The sequence below is a fragment of the Aplidium turbinatum genome, chromosome 13 (assembly GCF_918807975.1).
Source record: "Aplidium turbinatum chromosome 13, kaAplTurb1.1, whole genome shotgun sequence".
Classification (NCBI taxonomy): domain Eukaryota; kingdom Metazoa; phylum Chordata; class Ascidiacea; order Aplousobranchia; family Polyclinidae; genus Aplidium; species Aplidium turbinatum.
The window spans coordinates 15333246-15348046 of record NC_137484.1 but is presented as its reverse complement, the minus strand read 5'-3'; the positions used below and the strand labels follow the sequence as shown (position 1 = coordinate 15348046).

Sequence of the window (14801 nt, the reverse complement as noted above, 5' to 3'; positions counted from 1 at the left end):
GGCTAACACTCTTGACTTGAAGTCGCATTGTAATGTTTACGTTGACGACGTAGTTAGCTTACCTGGTGAACCAAGCGTTGAGTGTACGTTCAGTGGCGTGCGCAGGATTTCTTACTGGGAGAGGTGAGCATTCAATATAATTTGAATTTTTTTTTTATCAAGAGTAGCCTGATGCTACTTCATAGTCTGACCAGAGTTTAAGGTGGCAAAGGCTAGTTTTGGTGAAATATAAACTTTCACAGTCTTTGCGTATCACTGCACTTTTGCATTCAATTATTAAATATATGTGAATATGAAAAGTATGATATTAGGCCTAAAAAACGGATAAGTAAAAACTAATAATAAGTAAACACTATAATAGCTATATCCTTAAATAAAAGCATAAATCGAACCTTTTGGTAAAAGTTTAAATATCGAATGCAAATTTATTGCAGTACACCGTACTTTAAACAAAAACTATCGCACTCTGAACAGATATAACAAAAAAGGCCTACACTACAGGGCCGTGTGAGCACCATCTCGTTCCCCTCCCTTCGACATTCGCTAGTAAGCAGACCTGCAGAATCTCTAAAGGTTACCTTCATCACCCGGTTAACTAAAAATACCCGAATATGACAAAGGTTAAAACAATTAACAGAATGGTCAAGTACAATATCCGACATCAGCAAGGCAACAACCCTGCGATATTTTATTAGTTAAATAAACCTTGCTTTTACATCAACCTTGCAGACAAGACTTATGGCAGAGATTCAATGCCCTTACAACTCTTTAACTTTTTTCTTTATTAAATATGAAAATATAAATCTATTACAACAGAGCATGGAAACAAACGTAAAAAAAACGTTGTCAGCAACTATTGTTCCGGTGTCTTACAGATCACTGCTATTCGCTCAGTGCAAGAGCCAAAAAAGAATATCATAGGTGAACAATGCATCTGACTACTGTATCAGGCAATTTTTTCAAATTAACAAGTTTTGTAGAAGTAAACGTTCTAGCGGTTTCCACATCCGCGGTAAACTTGATATTCACTTAAAGTTGTGCTAGTATGTGCAATTGTGCATGTTACTACAAAGTACCATTTTTAAATACGTGCTATTGTTTTTTTCCGGAAAAAACTCTAAGCGCTGCAGTTTCTTGGTCATTTGCGGTAAATTTAGTGCAATGTTATGTTACCTGAATGACCACAGCATTCACATGATGCGGTATTCAGTCATGAAAATATCTAGCATTGCAGACATTGACTGATACAAAACCATAACCTCCTATGAGATTATGCTCAATTCTTCACGTTCTCTTGAATCGGACAGCTTGCCAAGAACGTTCTGAAGAAGCTTTTTAAATGAATCCTTAATTTCATCAGGATTCTTTTCCAAACTCGTTATCACCTGCAAATATAACAGAAACATGTTAAAAAAATTTAGTATGAAAGTTCGTTTTTTTGCTTGAGCTTTTTTCAAACTTTAAGGCAGAATAATTAATGCCAATTTTTTACAGTAGTAACCCAGTACAGGGGATTCTTATCCGCTACATTTTATTTGGTAAAAAAAGGCGCAGTTATTAGTTATGAAATTGGAAGTTTGAATCACTGTACTACACTGGCATCTTGCATGAATGAAGAAGATCTAAAAACAATCTAAGTGTAACCACACAAAAAAAAGCAAATTTTAGTTGTCAACGAGTTATTTAAAAAAACTTACAACAGGCACCGATGGAATAGGAGATGTTATAGTTTTGATCTCCTTGTTTTTGCAGTTTGCAAACAGCACACATTGGCTGCTCTTCAGACCCTGGTTTTGCACAAAGCAATTGTAAAAAGACTCAACTGAAGGAGATGCTGACTGTTTGAAAGGATCAAAGACAATAACAACACCTGAACAGTGAACATGTATATAAGTGCAAATAAATATTGACAATCCCGGTATTTGTAAACAAAATAGATGACGTAACATAAATATAATAACACAAACTTTAATAAAGTCAACTAAAAGATATATCAGTAGCACTTACCATCAGCCTGGTGTGACATGGCAGGCCAACATTCTTCATAATCGTCACTGCCACTGCAATCCCACAATTCAACATCTATAGCTTTTCCATGGTCAACAGTACTTTCAAATTCTAAAATTCGTACGCCAATCGTTGGGTGATAATCACTTTGGGAGTTGTCAGTCTGAAATTTTAAGAGAATGACATACGCATATATACTGCATAGCTATTCTTTGTATATACTTAATTAAAATAAGTGTAGAAGCAACAACTGCATTCATACAAAAAATTCAGTTTATTTTTGTTGAAGTGCCAACACCTGACTTGGAGAAAATAAATTCAAAAAATGGTAAGCACTGGGACTTTGGATGTCATTTAGTGAAAAAGATTGCAAAAAAGAGTGTCAACCAGTGCCTGAAGTTAAATGAAAATAGTGCTGATACTTGTAATAGGGAGTATGTGTAACTGATCTAGCTGGCTATCATATTTAAAGTTTTTAAAAAATATTTCAAGAATTATACTGTGGAATTTTGAATACTAAGTTGTAAAAGGAAATAACTTTAAAAATAGCAAGCTAGCTTCCACCTTATCAGATACTCAGTAGTCAAAATAAAAAGTCCGTTATATAATTGATATCGTGTTTCGACATTCACTGAGGTAAGAACAACGCAAATAAGGCCCTGAAACATATTCGAATATTTGTAGTTATATTTAAATGCACTGCTTTCCAAGTAAACATAGAGTTAGTCCTCGAGCTTTTATCTAGGTCGATGCTCAGACTTTCTGCCAAATTTTATTTGCAATATTGCTTTGCCTTGCATGTGAAAAAAGGATTTGAGTAAAGAGAAAAAATTTTACATGCGAATGCAAGTGGAGAAAAAAAGTTTGTAACATGAACGTGAGTGGAAATAAAGTTTCAAATACCAACGGAGTAGAGAAATGTTGGCTTGTGGAAGCTGGCGATCAAACATGGCCTATTGGCATGGTAGTTTCAGAGGCTAGTAAACATTTTGAGCTTAAAAGCCTGGTTTTATTCTTAATCCATAACGTACCGATACTGAAAACAAATACAAAAATAATCTATACAAACAAACAAACATAGTAACATCACCAAGTTGAACATGTCACCACTGTCATTAATGCAGGCAAGGAAATATAAACATTGATACAATACTATGAATAGCAATACAACACAATAAAAGCACACTAATTTTGCAGTGACTGGAGAACTAGTTCCCAGCTTACTAGCTCACATTTTAGAGTACCGGTGTAGCGTCTAGAAGTGACCAGGGTTGCCAAATATTCCTTTTTTTTTGTTGAAAAATAAGGAAATTTATAATCCTTCAAAAAGTCACGATGACAATGTTAACCACTTCATCACGGCAAGCGTTGATAGACGCGAGTTGTGTCTGTGCCAATTCAACGGCAAGCGTGTATGGACGCAAATATAAAACAGCAATGCGAGACAAAAAAGAAAAAAATGCCGTCACGGGTTACAATCGCGGCTCGCCATACGCCAAAGTGGAGTGGTTAAGCATTGATTAATTTTAACTGAAAAATTATGCATTAGTTTGAGAGTAACAAGTTAATTTAACTGAGTTCCAAATTTTTCGCTTTTTGCAACTTTTGTTGATCAACTAGCAGTGCCTGTTATTTCTGGTTTGGCAGTCACTTCTGGACTGTAGTCACTCCACTGTAGCAGTCCATAAAGTTACTGCAATTGCAAGGGTATAATATATGCTGTTTCGAAATTGGCTTGAGAAAACTTGCAAATGGGTATAATATTATGCAGTTCAAACTTTTTTAGCATATTTTACAATTAGGCTTGAGCAAACTACAGAATTGACATTTTGTATGTTGCCAATGGCAAAAAGGCAGTACAAAATTATGTGAAATACCTATAGTCAGGCCTGGAAAAAATGGGGAATCCGGGAATGACATTCCCGGGAAATTTGTCGATTGCGGGAAATTTTTACCGTAAAAATCACGTTACTAACGTCTTTCATTCACCGTCAACCGTCATCGTAATTTGCTGACACATTGCAGTTCCGACACTAATTCGTATAACTGCGTATTTACGACCTCCAACCGAAAAATTTCGAAACGTTTGCGGAGGTACAAAAACATCCACAAATAAATAAAAACAATAGCGACGAGCTGCTCATTCACTGGAATGGGCCACACATAAGCAAGTGTAATAGCATCGTGAAACAGGCTCTTAATTTACATTTCAAACGAAAACTCTTGCATTTTAGTACTAATGACGTTCGCTCGAAAATGAACAAAGTGTCTGCTGTGGTAGATAGACTAAACAACAAGAAATCATCACAATCTTTTATGTCCTGGTAATGTATTTGTAGTAATTTTGCATGAGCAAAACTTGCTTGCGGTTTCATTGATTTACTAAAGCAGCTGTTTTAGCGTCGTAATTTTGATTTTGTTGTCAAATTGATTAATGCGTTTCGTTATTCTTCGTGTAGCGGATTGATCGTTTTGTAGGTTGCAGAAGTAATTTTCGCAATGTCTTGTGTTCTCACTCAGCGAAACTTGCTGTGCATTCAGCCGTCTGGCCGTTTTTTGTGCTATATGCCCATATCGCTTTTCATAATTGGTTATGCTATTCAATTCATGCACAATGCACATACTATCACCCGTTCGAGCATGAAACGTTGTTATTGTCAACTTGTCAAGTACGTAACAAGCGGCTCGTGATGTCGTATTGTTTCATGACATTCACACGGTGGTCGGTAAGTCAGTGGATCTAATCTGTAAGCATGCGGCGTCTAATTTATTAAGCCTATTGTTGTTCCAATTTATTCCGATCAAAGTGGGTACATCAGGCACAAACAGTGCGCCGTGCCTGCTTACGAATAAAATACGATACCGTACCAAGACTGTTTATTTGAACTATGAAGCTACAGATGACCGTCTATAATATATTTTTTGCGTGAGGCTTTTCGCCGAAAAACTGTAAACGGTGTAATTATGATGTCATTATCGTGATTGTAAGCAGCGGGAAATATTTTCGCTAAAAACAGATTCCCGGGAAGCTAAATATTTTTTCCAGCCCTGCCTATAGTCAATCTATGTTTACCAAATAAAAAACTCCGACAAGCAGCTTATTTTTGATATTTAGCCTGTCATCTTCTTCTTCATCGTGTGTCACACGGCCGTAGCCCAGAGCATCACGCAGGCTCTTGCTCTATCGTTGAACTCGGCCAAATCCTGTGCAGAGCACCTTGCTTTTAGGTCAGGGCATTCGAGTAGATGTTGCATCGTTTAGCCTGTCATGTCATCAAGCGCAAACAAGCCTGCCTTGAATCAAATTCGAAGCTTGCACAATGTATTGTTGAGGTCTGTATCAATTGAAGAATGCCATGATGCAAACATTCTAAGCAATGTCTTGTTTCAAAATTTTTGTATTTAAACACAACAATTGACTTTTGTCACAAGGTTTTGTTTAACTTTCATCTCATTTTTGTTGAAGGTGCTACAACCATTGAATCTGGCAACCTTTGTTGGTCACGTGTAGAGGCCTCAAAATTCGTTTTTGTTGACGGCGGACAAACGTGTCCGATCTGAGCAGCTATCTTGGATTCTCGGTGGACAAATAAAGTCTCACAACGTACACACCAGCTTTAGCATCAATCGTCATGCTTAATCACTTCTTCTTGATAATTCTTCGCCATTTGAGAACTATAGCTACGGTTTAGAAGGCTTTTTAAAATTTCAGCGAAGTCACTTTGAAAAGCTTTCATCAGACCAAGCGCCGTGTACCTGCTAAATACGCCGCATAACTGATTAACTTTCACTGAACGAGGTCGTGTGGCTTCTTACGTCACAATGCTCTTTGTTACGCTGATTCAATGTCATCAATCGTTGAAGCAACGTAAAAATAGAAAGTTTTCTTGCTCGAATAGAAGTTAAGGGATACAGTATTCACATTTTCTAGATGCGCAGAAAATGATATTCTCACAACAATTGTTCGTGCTATGTAATGACGATTTGTATCACTAGTTCCTGCGTTATTTCTCGGCGGACAAATATGACCGATCTAGATGGTACTTTCCGCAGACATCACATGCTGTGATGGCGGATATGTCCGTCGTGAATTTCGAGGCCTGGTGTGTATGCAGTCTGAAAGTTACAGTACCCGGTAACTTCTGGGCCGCAGTAACTCTTGGACTGTTACACCGGCAAGCAATGAAAAACCATTAACAGTTATTGAGTACGGTAAGCTTTTTCTATAGTAAACACGCAAAATAATTTAGAGTTATCTACCTGATCTCCAAGAAAATTTGCAAGTACACTTTTTCCTGCTTTGCAAGGACCAACAAGTAAAATTTTAGCTTTAAACATACTGTACCGGTACCTTACATTTATCTGAAGGCTGATCTAGAACAATGAGATTTTCAAATCATTCTGTCTGAAAGAATATTTTAGACTAGAACAACTCAGCTCATGAGATGATTCTAACAGATACAAAATTTTAAGTAACCATATACATCAAACAGAATAGCCTACTCAATTACTCAAGCTATTACAGAATTTTAGTTGTTCCATACAGTAGCAATTACCGTAACAAATTAGAAAATACCAATAATGTAAAACTCTTTATTAAATTTTTAAAGTGAAAAACTTAATTTTGAAATAAAAGAAATTTTAGTTTTCTTCAAGCTTAAAACAAAAATGCATAGCCTACAAATTTTGCAACACACAATTCCAAAAAGACTGCCTTGCGTGCGAGGCCTACCGTACAGTATTCAAAAATTTTATTAGGGCTTAGATATGTTCAACACAAAATTATTTTAAAACTAATACCTAGGCTAAAGAAGTTTGCATTAATTTTTAGCTGATATACCGGGATTGTAGTTGTAGAACTTGCTATGGCAATTTACCGAGGATGGTACATCTGCACCTCATGACAATTAAGCCATATTTTTGAAACCCCACAACCTATGTTAGCAACATCAAAAAGGTTTGGGTAACTAATATATCTCAACGGCAAAAACTAAACTTATACAGGTATTTTTAAATGTTTCGAAGACTAAATTGTTATTATCATCAGCAGGCGCGGATTTATGGGGGGGACCCGGGCCCCCTCCGAAATTTTGTGAAAAATTGTATGTTTCCGTATCAAATGGTTTGATATGCTTCTAAACAGCTGATATTAGTCTCTCGGCATCACAATTGATGAAAATGGTTGTTTTAACGTCTATTTTCTAGCATATCGTATATGTTGTAGTATCATTGTTCATATCTGTTTAGCTTTTTCTTTCTTTTTAATTGATTTTCAAATTTTCCGGCCCCCCCCCGAAAAAAACTCTTAGATTCGCGCCTGATCATCAGACATCAGGGCTATGATATTCCACAAAGTGGACCTTTTGAAAGTCGATCCCTCAGAATTAGGGTTGCCAGAGGTTAATATAAAAAAGAGCCCAAGCTTATGCAAAAAGTAGCCCAATTTTTTTTGGGTTTCTAAAATAGAGCCCAAAATGGAGCCCAAGCAAAGAGATAGGCTATTATACAAAATTCTTCCAGAGCGCTTGATCATCAGTCCCAAATTATAAATGTTTTTCCAGTTCTTCACATCTTTCAGACAGATTGGCAACCATGCATTCACTCAACTGTTTGTTAAAATAACTACAAACAAGTACCGGTACCTAAACACAAAAAATGGTTGAACTGCTTTTCGTGATGAGCTAACGCATCAAGAGTGTTCCCCTCAAGACCATCAACAGTTTTGATAACCCACCATGGTCGATCATCGTAGAAACTATCTTTTTGTCTTGTTTTTCTTTTTACTCATATGAATTGTTAAAAAAAATCACTAGCCTTTTTTTCTCATCTTTCTACATTTGCAAAAACTTTATTAAGGTGTTGCGACCATGCCATAACTGATTGTCCTGGTTTGGTACCATGCACGTTATAGCGTCCGTGTTTTGTCGCTTCTACCTTTTTCTAGACCCCTGCTATATTTGACATATATTGTTTATCGTTGTGATGATCAGAAATAAAAACAAACTGAACTGATGTCCACTGCATTTTCATGAAAACCTGGATCACTTAAGTTGCCAGGATTGCCAGATATTAAAGCCTAAACATGCACATTTTTGAAAATTGGCATCTTTATACCAAATTGGTAACCCTGCCTGACCGAGGCCTCCAAAAACGCTGCTCCTCAATGAAATAACTACGAGTTAGGTAAAAATCTTAAATACGATACAATTTTTACATAAAAAATTATATTATATTTAAAAAAAAAGTAGCCCAATTGGGCGCCAGCCAAAAAAGCGCGCCCAACGCGAATTTTTGGCACCTGGAGAAATCAAAAGTAGCCCAATTGGGCGTAAAAGCGCCCAATCTGGCAACTTTACTCAGAATTAAAAACATTATTCAACTATTTTTGTCACGTGACATCATGGTTTGTTGATTGCTCATTCAGGCGAGTTTTATTCTGCACTTTTACGAAAGGGTGTAAATTCTGTGACTGAGACAAAGTTGTTTTTCAGGAGCCCAGAAAGTATCTTTCAACACTGTTCCAGACAATTGTTCACCAAATCAAACGTCATATAAAACCGTTCAGGTCTACTGAATCTTAGCGTATTACGTAATGGAATATTTCTAAAAAATGAGCAGATTGCACCATCGTTTGCAAGACCTGTAAAACATTGCAGCTGCAGCATAACGTTACATCATCGTTAAATCTTGAATTACGAGACAGGTGTAAGCCAAACTTGGACAGGTGCTTGAATAGCTCCATAATGCATCTCATTATTACGTCACAGAAACTACTTACGTGCGTTTGAAATATTGCAATCTGTTCTCGTCATTCTTAAAATTGTTGCTTGAAAGTTGGTTGCATATTTAACTGTTTTGCTTAGTGCTTGCCAGCTGGACGAAATTTCCGTCTTTATCTCAGTAATTTGTTGTGTAGTGACAACTTTTAGTGGCGTACGGTGTTGCACCCCAATTTCGACAGCCTTGAGGCTAATTTTACAGAAATACAATTCTTGAATAGACGTTTTCAGAGGAGTGTTTCTTTTCGGTCATTGCATACAGACGAACGGGTCCGGGAATCTTATGTTACAATTTTCCCACGAAGAGATTATGGTTTACCGCTGTGACCAAACACCAAGCAAATTTTTAAATATGTCTAACTTTTTTGAGGATAGTGATGAAAAATCATCCAACAATTATCATTTTCTGAAGAGGAATTTTTTCAACTTAATATTATATTCAGATCTCAAACACTTTTTATTTACTTGCTTCAGAAATGCCGTCATGTTGCACATCAATCAATCAATCGGCAGCAATGGTTTATTTTATAGCAAGCGCGTTGGGCTCGCAGTCGAGAGCCTGCATGTTCGACTCCAGCCACCCGCACTTGCTGTTGTTTCTCTGGGCAAGAAACTTTACGATAATTGCCTCTACCCAGTGATCGATTTCGAGTAATGGGTAGTACCAAATTTAAGTCATAAGTAGAGTAGACAACCGGAAACAGACATTGCAGTCGGCTGCAGCGTGGGTCAGGTGTACGTCGGAAGGCGTACACCGATGCATAGCGCTCAAGTCCGCTTTCCCGCAATGCAGGATAAAGATAATAAAACAAACAAACAATCAATGGTTTATTCGTCAGTATTACAGGAACAAAGCACATAGGCCTATTTGAGATATGCAAGTGATACCGGTATGGGTTTTTTGATTTGTGCTTTTGCTATATACAATGCAAGTGATTTGGTTAGCCTGTGGCGTTCCCCTTTACAATTCTGCCTGCGTCTGAATAGTTCTGTCCGCTAGAGGCGCCAAGGCTGGAACGTGGCCGCGAATGAATACTAAACAGAGACTTTTTGAAAACAACAACTCAGCGATCGGACGTGAAGGAAAGCGAAGCACAAAGGACAATAAAGAAATGACATTCGGAAATCGGACATGGCTACAAGGTTGAACCCGGACTATAGATTAAGGACATTTATTCTATTAAGTAATATTACTGTGTGTGTAACCTGGTCTGCCCTGGTGACCTTCATTTGTATTAGCTTCTACCATTGTTAATTAATGTTAAATTGTGTGTACTTTGAATTATTATACTACTTCTACAATGCTTACTTTAGTGTGGTATTAATAGACAGTGCACTCTAGAAGAGTTAAGGTTAGAACAACGCCCCTTCTGAGCTAGGAGTCGCCTGTCGGTAGTGCTTAGCGTACACTATTCGACCACCTACAACCCATACGCCAAACTGGTGACCCCCGACAAAGCCTTCTTCTAGCAGTGCATTGCCTGTTAGTGTTTTGTGTAAATTTATATACCATAATGTGTGTAGACTAACTTAATCTTTTTTTCTAATCATTTTTTGTTATCATTGTGGCTACACACACCTACAATACACGCCACCAATCACGCATCACACAAAACAATTCTCATACCTCACCAAACACTAGTAACAGCGTGATGACAGAGAACAACCCAACAACTTCCATTTTAAAACCGGGTAAACGAGTCACCCAAGAATTTTGCAAATCTGCCCCTAAGTCATGGTTTGCTAATTTTAATAGAGTGTGCCAGAAGTGGAGCATAGTTGAGGATTCAGACAAGATTGAAGCTTTAATGTCTTGTCTGGATTCATCAACTATGATTGCAGTGCAACCACTTTTGGCAAGACAAAAGCAATTCCCGGACATCCAAAGCTTTCTGATAAGCAAATTCACAGAACCCTTATGCGACCAAATTCAAAAGTTAGTTTCTGTCAAGCAGTTAGGTGATGTAAAACCTTCGGAGTTTGTGGCTAACATGAGAGTAAATATCTCGGAGTCAGACATGTCCGACTCTGTGGTGAAGTCCATGTTGGTCGACAAACTTCCACAAGAGGTTAAAATTGCATTGGCACCACTTCATGAGGCTTCACTAGAGGAGTATGCAATAGCAGCAGACCATGCTATGAAGCATACTGCCCCTTTATCTTTTGTGGGTGCTGTAAACAAAGAGCCCCAGCAGTCTGAAATGGTTAGGGTAAATTTACAGCTGGAGTCATTGACTAAGTCAGTGCAAGAATTAATGAGGACTATTCCAAGCCAAGTTTCTTCCCAGAGAGCCGGTCCTCCACCTGCTCACTATGCACCAAAACCACAAGCTTCACACTCAAATTATTCTCGCGTGGCTAGAACACACAATATGATGTGTTTCTATCACCAACGGTTTGGTGCAAATGCTCGCAAATGTAACCCTCCTTGCTCTTTCCAGGGAAACTGGTAGGTTGCACTGCGAGATCGACTGTGCCCAGTGCAACAAAACTTCCATTTCATAAAAGTCACAGTCCACTTCTTCACATTAGGGATCACAAGTCAGGTTTATGCTTCATGATAGACAGTGGTGCTGAAATAAGCTTGGTTAGGCCGTATAAGTCTGAAAAACATTTAAAAACACATAGTCATTCTTTAGTGGGGGTGAATGGAACTTCCATTGCCACTTTTGGACATCGAACCATGAACTTGCAGTTTGGTGATAAAACTTCAAGGTTTCGGTGGATTTTTGTAGTGGCCGAAGTATCTCAAAATATTCTTGGTGCTGATTTTCTCAAACATTTTAATTTATGCGTCGACTTTAGTCAATCTTGTCTGAGAAGTGTCAACCAGTCGATTGCATGGCCACTTTACCCAAAAATGGTAGCACATGTAGGTGCACCCAAAGCATTTGTAGCCACCAATTCCTTCTTACAAATCTTAGAAAAATATCCTGATTTAACGCGTCCACCAAACAAAAACAAACCAATCAAGCACAATATCACCCACACCATTGAAACCACTGGCTATCCTTGTTCTGCACGCGTTCGCCCTTTGTCACCTGAAAAATTAAAAGCGGCCAAAGAAGAAATTGACATGCTCCTGGAAGCAGGCATAATTAGTAGGTCCAACTCTAACTTTTCCTCAGCCCTGCATATGGTACCTAAAGGAAACTCTGGTGTTTTTCGTCTGTGTGGAGACTATCGTTCCTTAAACGTCCAAACAGTGCCTGATATGTATCCTACACCTTCGATCAATCAGTTGTTGCACAGATTGCAAGGTTCTTCTATCTTCAGTAAAATAGACTTAGTTCGAGCTTACCACCAAATCCCTTTGTCGTCCGAGTCAAGACATAAGACTGCCATCACATGTCCTTTAGGTCTGTTTGAATATAATTTTATGCCTTTCGGATTAAGAAATGCTTCCAGCACCTTTCAACGCTTCATTGATCATGTCTGTCATGGTTTAACCAACGTAATGGCATATGTAGATGACATAATTATATTTTCTGAAAATGAGGAAGACCACAAAATGCATTTACATAAGTTATTCCGCAGGCTGGATGAGTATGGAATAATCATCAATCCTACAAAATCTGAATTTGGCAAGAGTGAATTACTGTTTTTAGGGCATCTGGTGTCTAAGGATGGTGTGCGACCCACCCCTGACAAGGTCAAGGCAATTTCTGAATTTCCCTTGCCTGAAACAACAAAGCAATTAAGACGTTATCTGGGCATGGTAAACTACTACCATAGATTCATACCACATGCAGCTCAATGCTTAGCACCTCTCAATGACTTGATTGCTGGTAAAACACGTGCTGATAAAAGGATTGTGTGGACTAAATGTGCAGAAAAAGCTTTTTTCGACAGCAAAGTAGTTTTGGCTGAAGCATCAATTTTGGTGTATCCACTGGAAAATGCTCCTTTAAGTATGATGGTTGATGCCAGTGACACAGCAATAGGTGGTGTGTTGCAAGTGAAAATTGATGGGTCCTGGTCTCCTGTAGCTTTCTTTTCGAGACGACTGGATAAGACACAGAAATCTTATTCTGCCTTTGATAGGGAGTTATTAGCGGCCTACAGTACTCTTAAACATTTCCATCATTATGTAGAAGGAAAGGATTTTACTCTTTTCACTGATCACAAACCTTTAGTAAGTGCATTCCTTTCCAAATCTAATCAATCTATCTTGAGGCGAGTCAGACAGATGAGCTACATCACAGAATTTACTTCAAACATCAAACACATTCAAGGGTCTGCAAATTTTACTGCTGATGCTCTTTCTCGAATTGAAATTAATGGTGTGCTACATGTGCAAAGTGGCATTAATTTCTCCGAAGTGGCTGCAGCCCAAGAGTGTGATGAAGCTGTTCAGAGCATGCTCAACAATCCACAGGCATCTGGGCTGTTCTTAGACCAGTATGCTATTCCAGGTGTTCAAGATAAACTCATATGGTGTGACACTTCAACTGCTGTGGTTCGACCGGTAATTCCACTAAAATATAGAAAGATGGTCTTTGACCAGTTGCATTCATTAAGTCACCCTGGAGTAAGGGCTACTCATGATCTTATTTCGCGGCGTTTTGTGTGGCCAGGCATGCGAAAAGAGATTGCCAGCTGGGTAAAAGAGTGTCAGTCTTGTCAACGAAGCAAAGTCATTCGCCACAACATTGCTCCATTAAAGGATTTCAAAATGCCTCAGTCACGGTTTGAACACATTCACATTGACTTGGTAGGTCCCTTACCGGAATCAAGCGGCTATAAATACCTATTTACAGCAGTAGATCGTTTTACTCGTTGGCCAGTGGCAGTACCCTTGAAGAACATTTCTACAGAATCCGTAATAGATGCCTTTATGTATGGTTTTGTTTCACAGATGGGAGTGCCCAAAACTGTCACTTCTGACAGAGGAGCTCAGTTTGAATCAAATTTGTGGGGTCAGCTCATGAATTTCCTTGGTTGTCGTCGAAATAGAACTACTAGCTACCATCCGCAATGCAATGGCCTAGTAGAGAACATGCATAGACGACTGAAAGATGCTCTACGTAGTTGTAACAACCCAGGTGATTGGTACCATAATCTACCCCTTGTGCTACTCTCTATGCGCAATACAGTCAAACAAGAGTTGAAATGTTCTCCAGCAGAGCTTCTTTATGGTGCCTCCGTGGCCATGCCAGGAGATTTTCAGGTTGAAGGAACTGCTGCTGTTCCTCAGCATGAGTTTGTAAAGACACTGAAAAATCATTTCAAAGACATTCAGCCTTCACCAACTCGACCTCACCCACAGCACAAAAGCCATATTGACCCAGAGCTGATGTCATGTGAGTATGTGTGGATTAGAAGAGATGCAACTGCATTTCCTCTGCAATCACGTTACACAGGTCCTTACCGGGTGATCTCTAGAAATGAAAAATATTTTACTTTAGACATTAAAGACAATAGGAAAACTGTATCCATTGATCGCTTAAAAGCTGCACATATGCCAGAGCTGAACAATCAGCCTACACCTAAATCTTCACCGCCTCTGACTTCAGTGACACCGACCGCAACTACTGTTCGTCGCACGAGGTGTGGTCGTAATGTAACTCTTCCTGCACACCTCAATGATTATGTGCAAGTGTAAAGTCTGTCCTCTCACTGTATGTTCTTACATACCATAGTTTCTTTTGCTTGTAGTAGGAACTAGATTAGGACCAGTGCGAGGAAATATATCAGCTCTTTTCTTTTCAGGCAGTTGTAGATTCTCTTTCAGCAGGTATTTATTCTGGATGACCAATTCTCTAAAGACTCAACATGTGTTGTATATAACAGGACTGCATACACAGTTCATTTGTTTTATATACACTTTGTGTCTGATAGCTGCATGTCATTTCTAGTTTTCTTTGCAGAAGGTTGTGGCCAACCCAGCCATGACATCTGTCTGTGGGCTAAGTCAAGCATGTAACTTTCCTAAACCCTTTAACGGTGCACACAATGCATTCAACCATTCGTAGTGATGATATCATTATGTCCTCTGTTGTACTCACTCATGTA

The 14801-nt window shown here is 38.5% G+C and overlaps 2 protein-coding genes across 2 annotated transcripts; one reads left to right on the top strand and one right to left on the bottom strand.

Moving 5' to 3' along the window:
* Positions 1-762: 762 nt before the first annotated feature.
* On the bottom strand, positions 763-6401 carry LOC145782316 (intraflagellar transport protein 22 homolog). The gene is made up of 4 exons (XM_082594104.1): positions 6268-6401; positions 2008-2170; positions 1698-1870; positions 763-1385 (listed from the first exon to the last, which is right to left on the bottom strand). The coding sequence occupies exons 1-4, from the start codon at positions 6343-6345 to the stop codon at positions 1263-1265; spliced, it is 537 nt and encodes a 178-aa protein (XP_082450230.1). The 5' UTR covers positions 6346-6401; the 3' UTR covers positions 763-1262.
* A 4037-nt stretch (positions 6402-10438) lies between these two features.
* LOC145781681 (uncharacterized) lies at positions 10439-11239 on the top strand. Its single transcript, XM_082593355.1, has one exon. It carries the CDS (start codon positions 10439-10441, stop codon positions 11237-11239), a length of 801 nt encoding a protein of 266 aa, XP_082449481.1.
* Positions 11240-14801: the final 3562 nt, after the last annotated feature.

What these genes read in the sequence shown, in the direction of transcription:
- LOC145782316 (XM_082594104.1), bottom strand. Translation starts at nt 6,345, where the DNA reads ATGTTTAAAGCTAAAATTTTACTTGTTGGTCCTTGCAAAGCAGGAAAA. An exon ending in CATGTCACACCAGGCTGATG is followed by an intron (nt 1,871 to 2,007) that starts GTAAGTGCTACT and finishes TTCACTGTTCAG; the next exon opens with GTGTTGTTATTGTCTTTGAT. An exon ending in CTATTCCATCGGTGCCTGTT is followed by an intron (nt 1,386 to 1,697) that starts GTAAGTTTTTTT and finishes TTATATTTGCAG; the next exon opens with GTGATAACGAGTTTGGAAAA.
- LOC145781681 (XM_082593355.1), top strand. Translation starts at nt 10,439, where the DNA reads ATGACAGAGAACAACCCAACAACTTCCATTTTAAAACCGGGTAAACGA.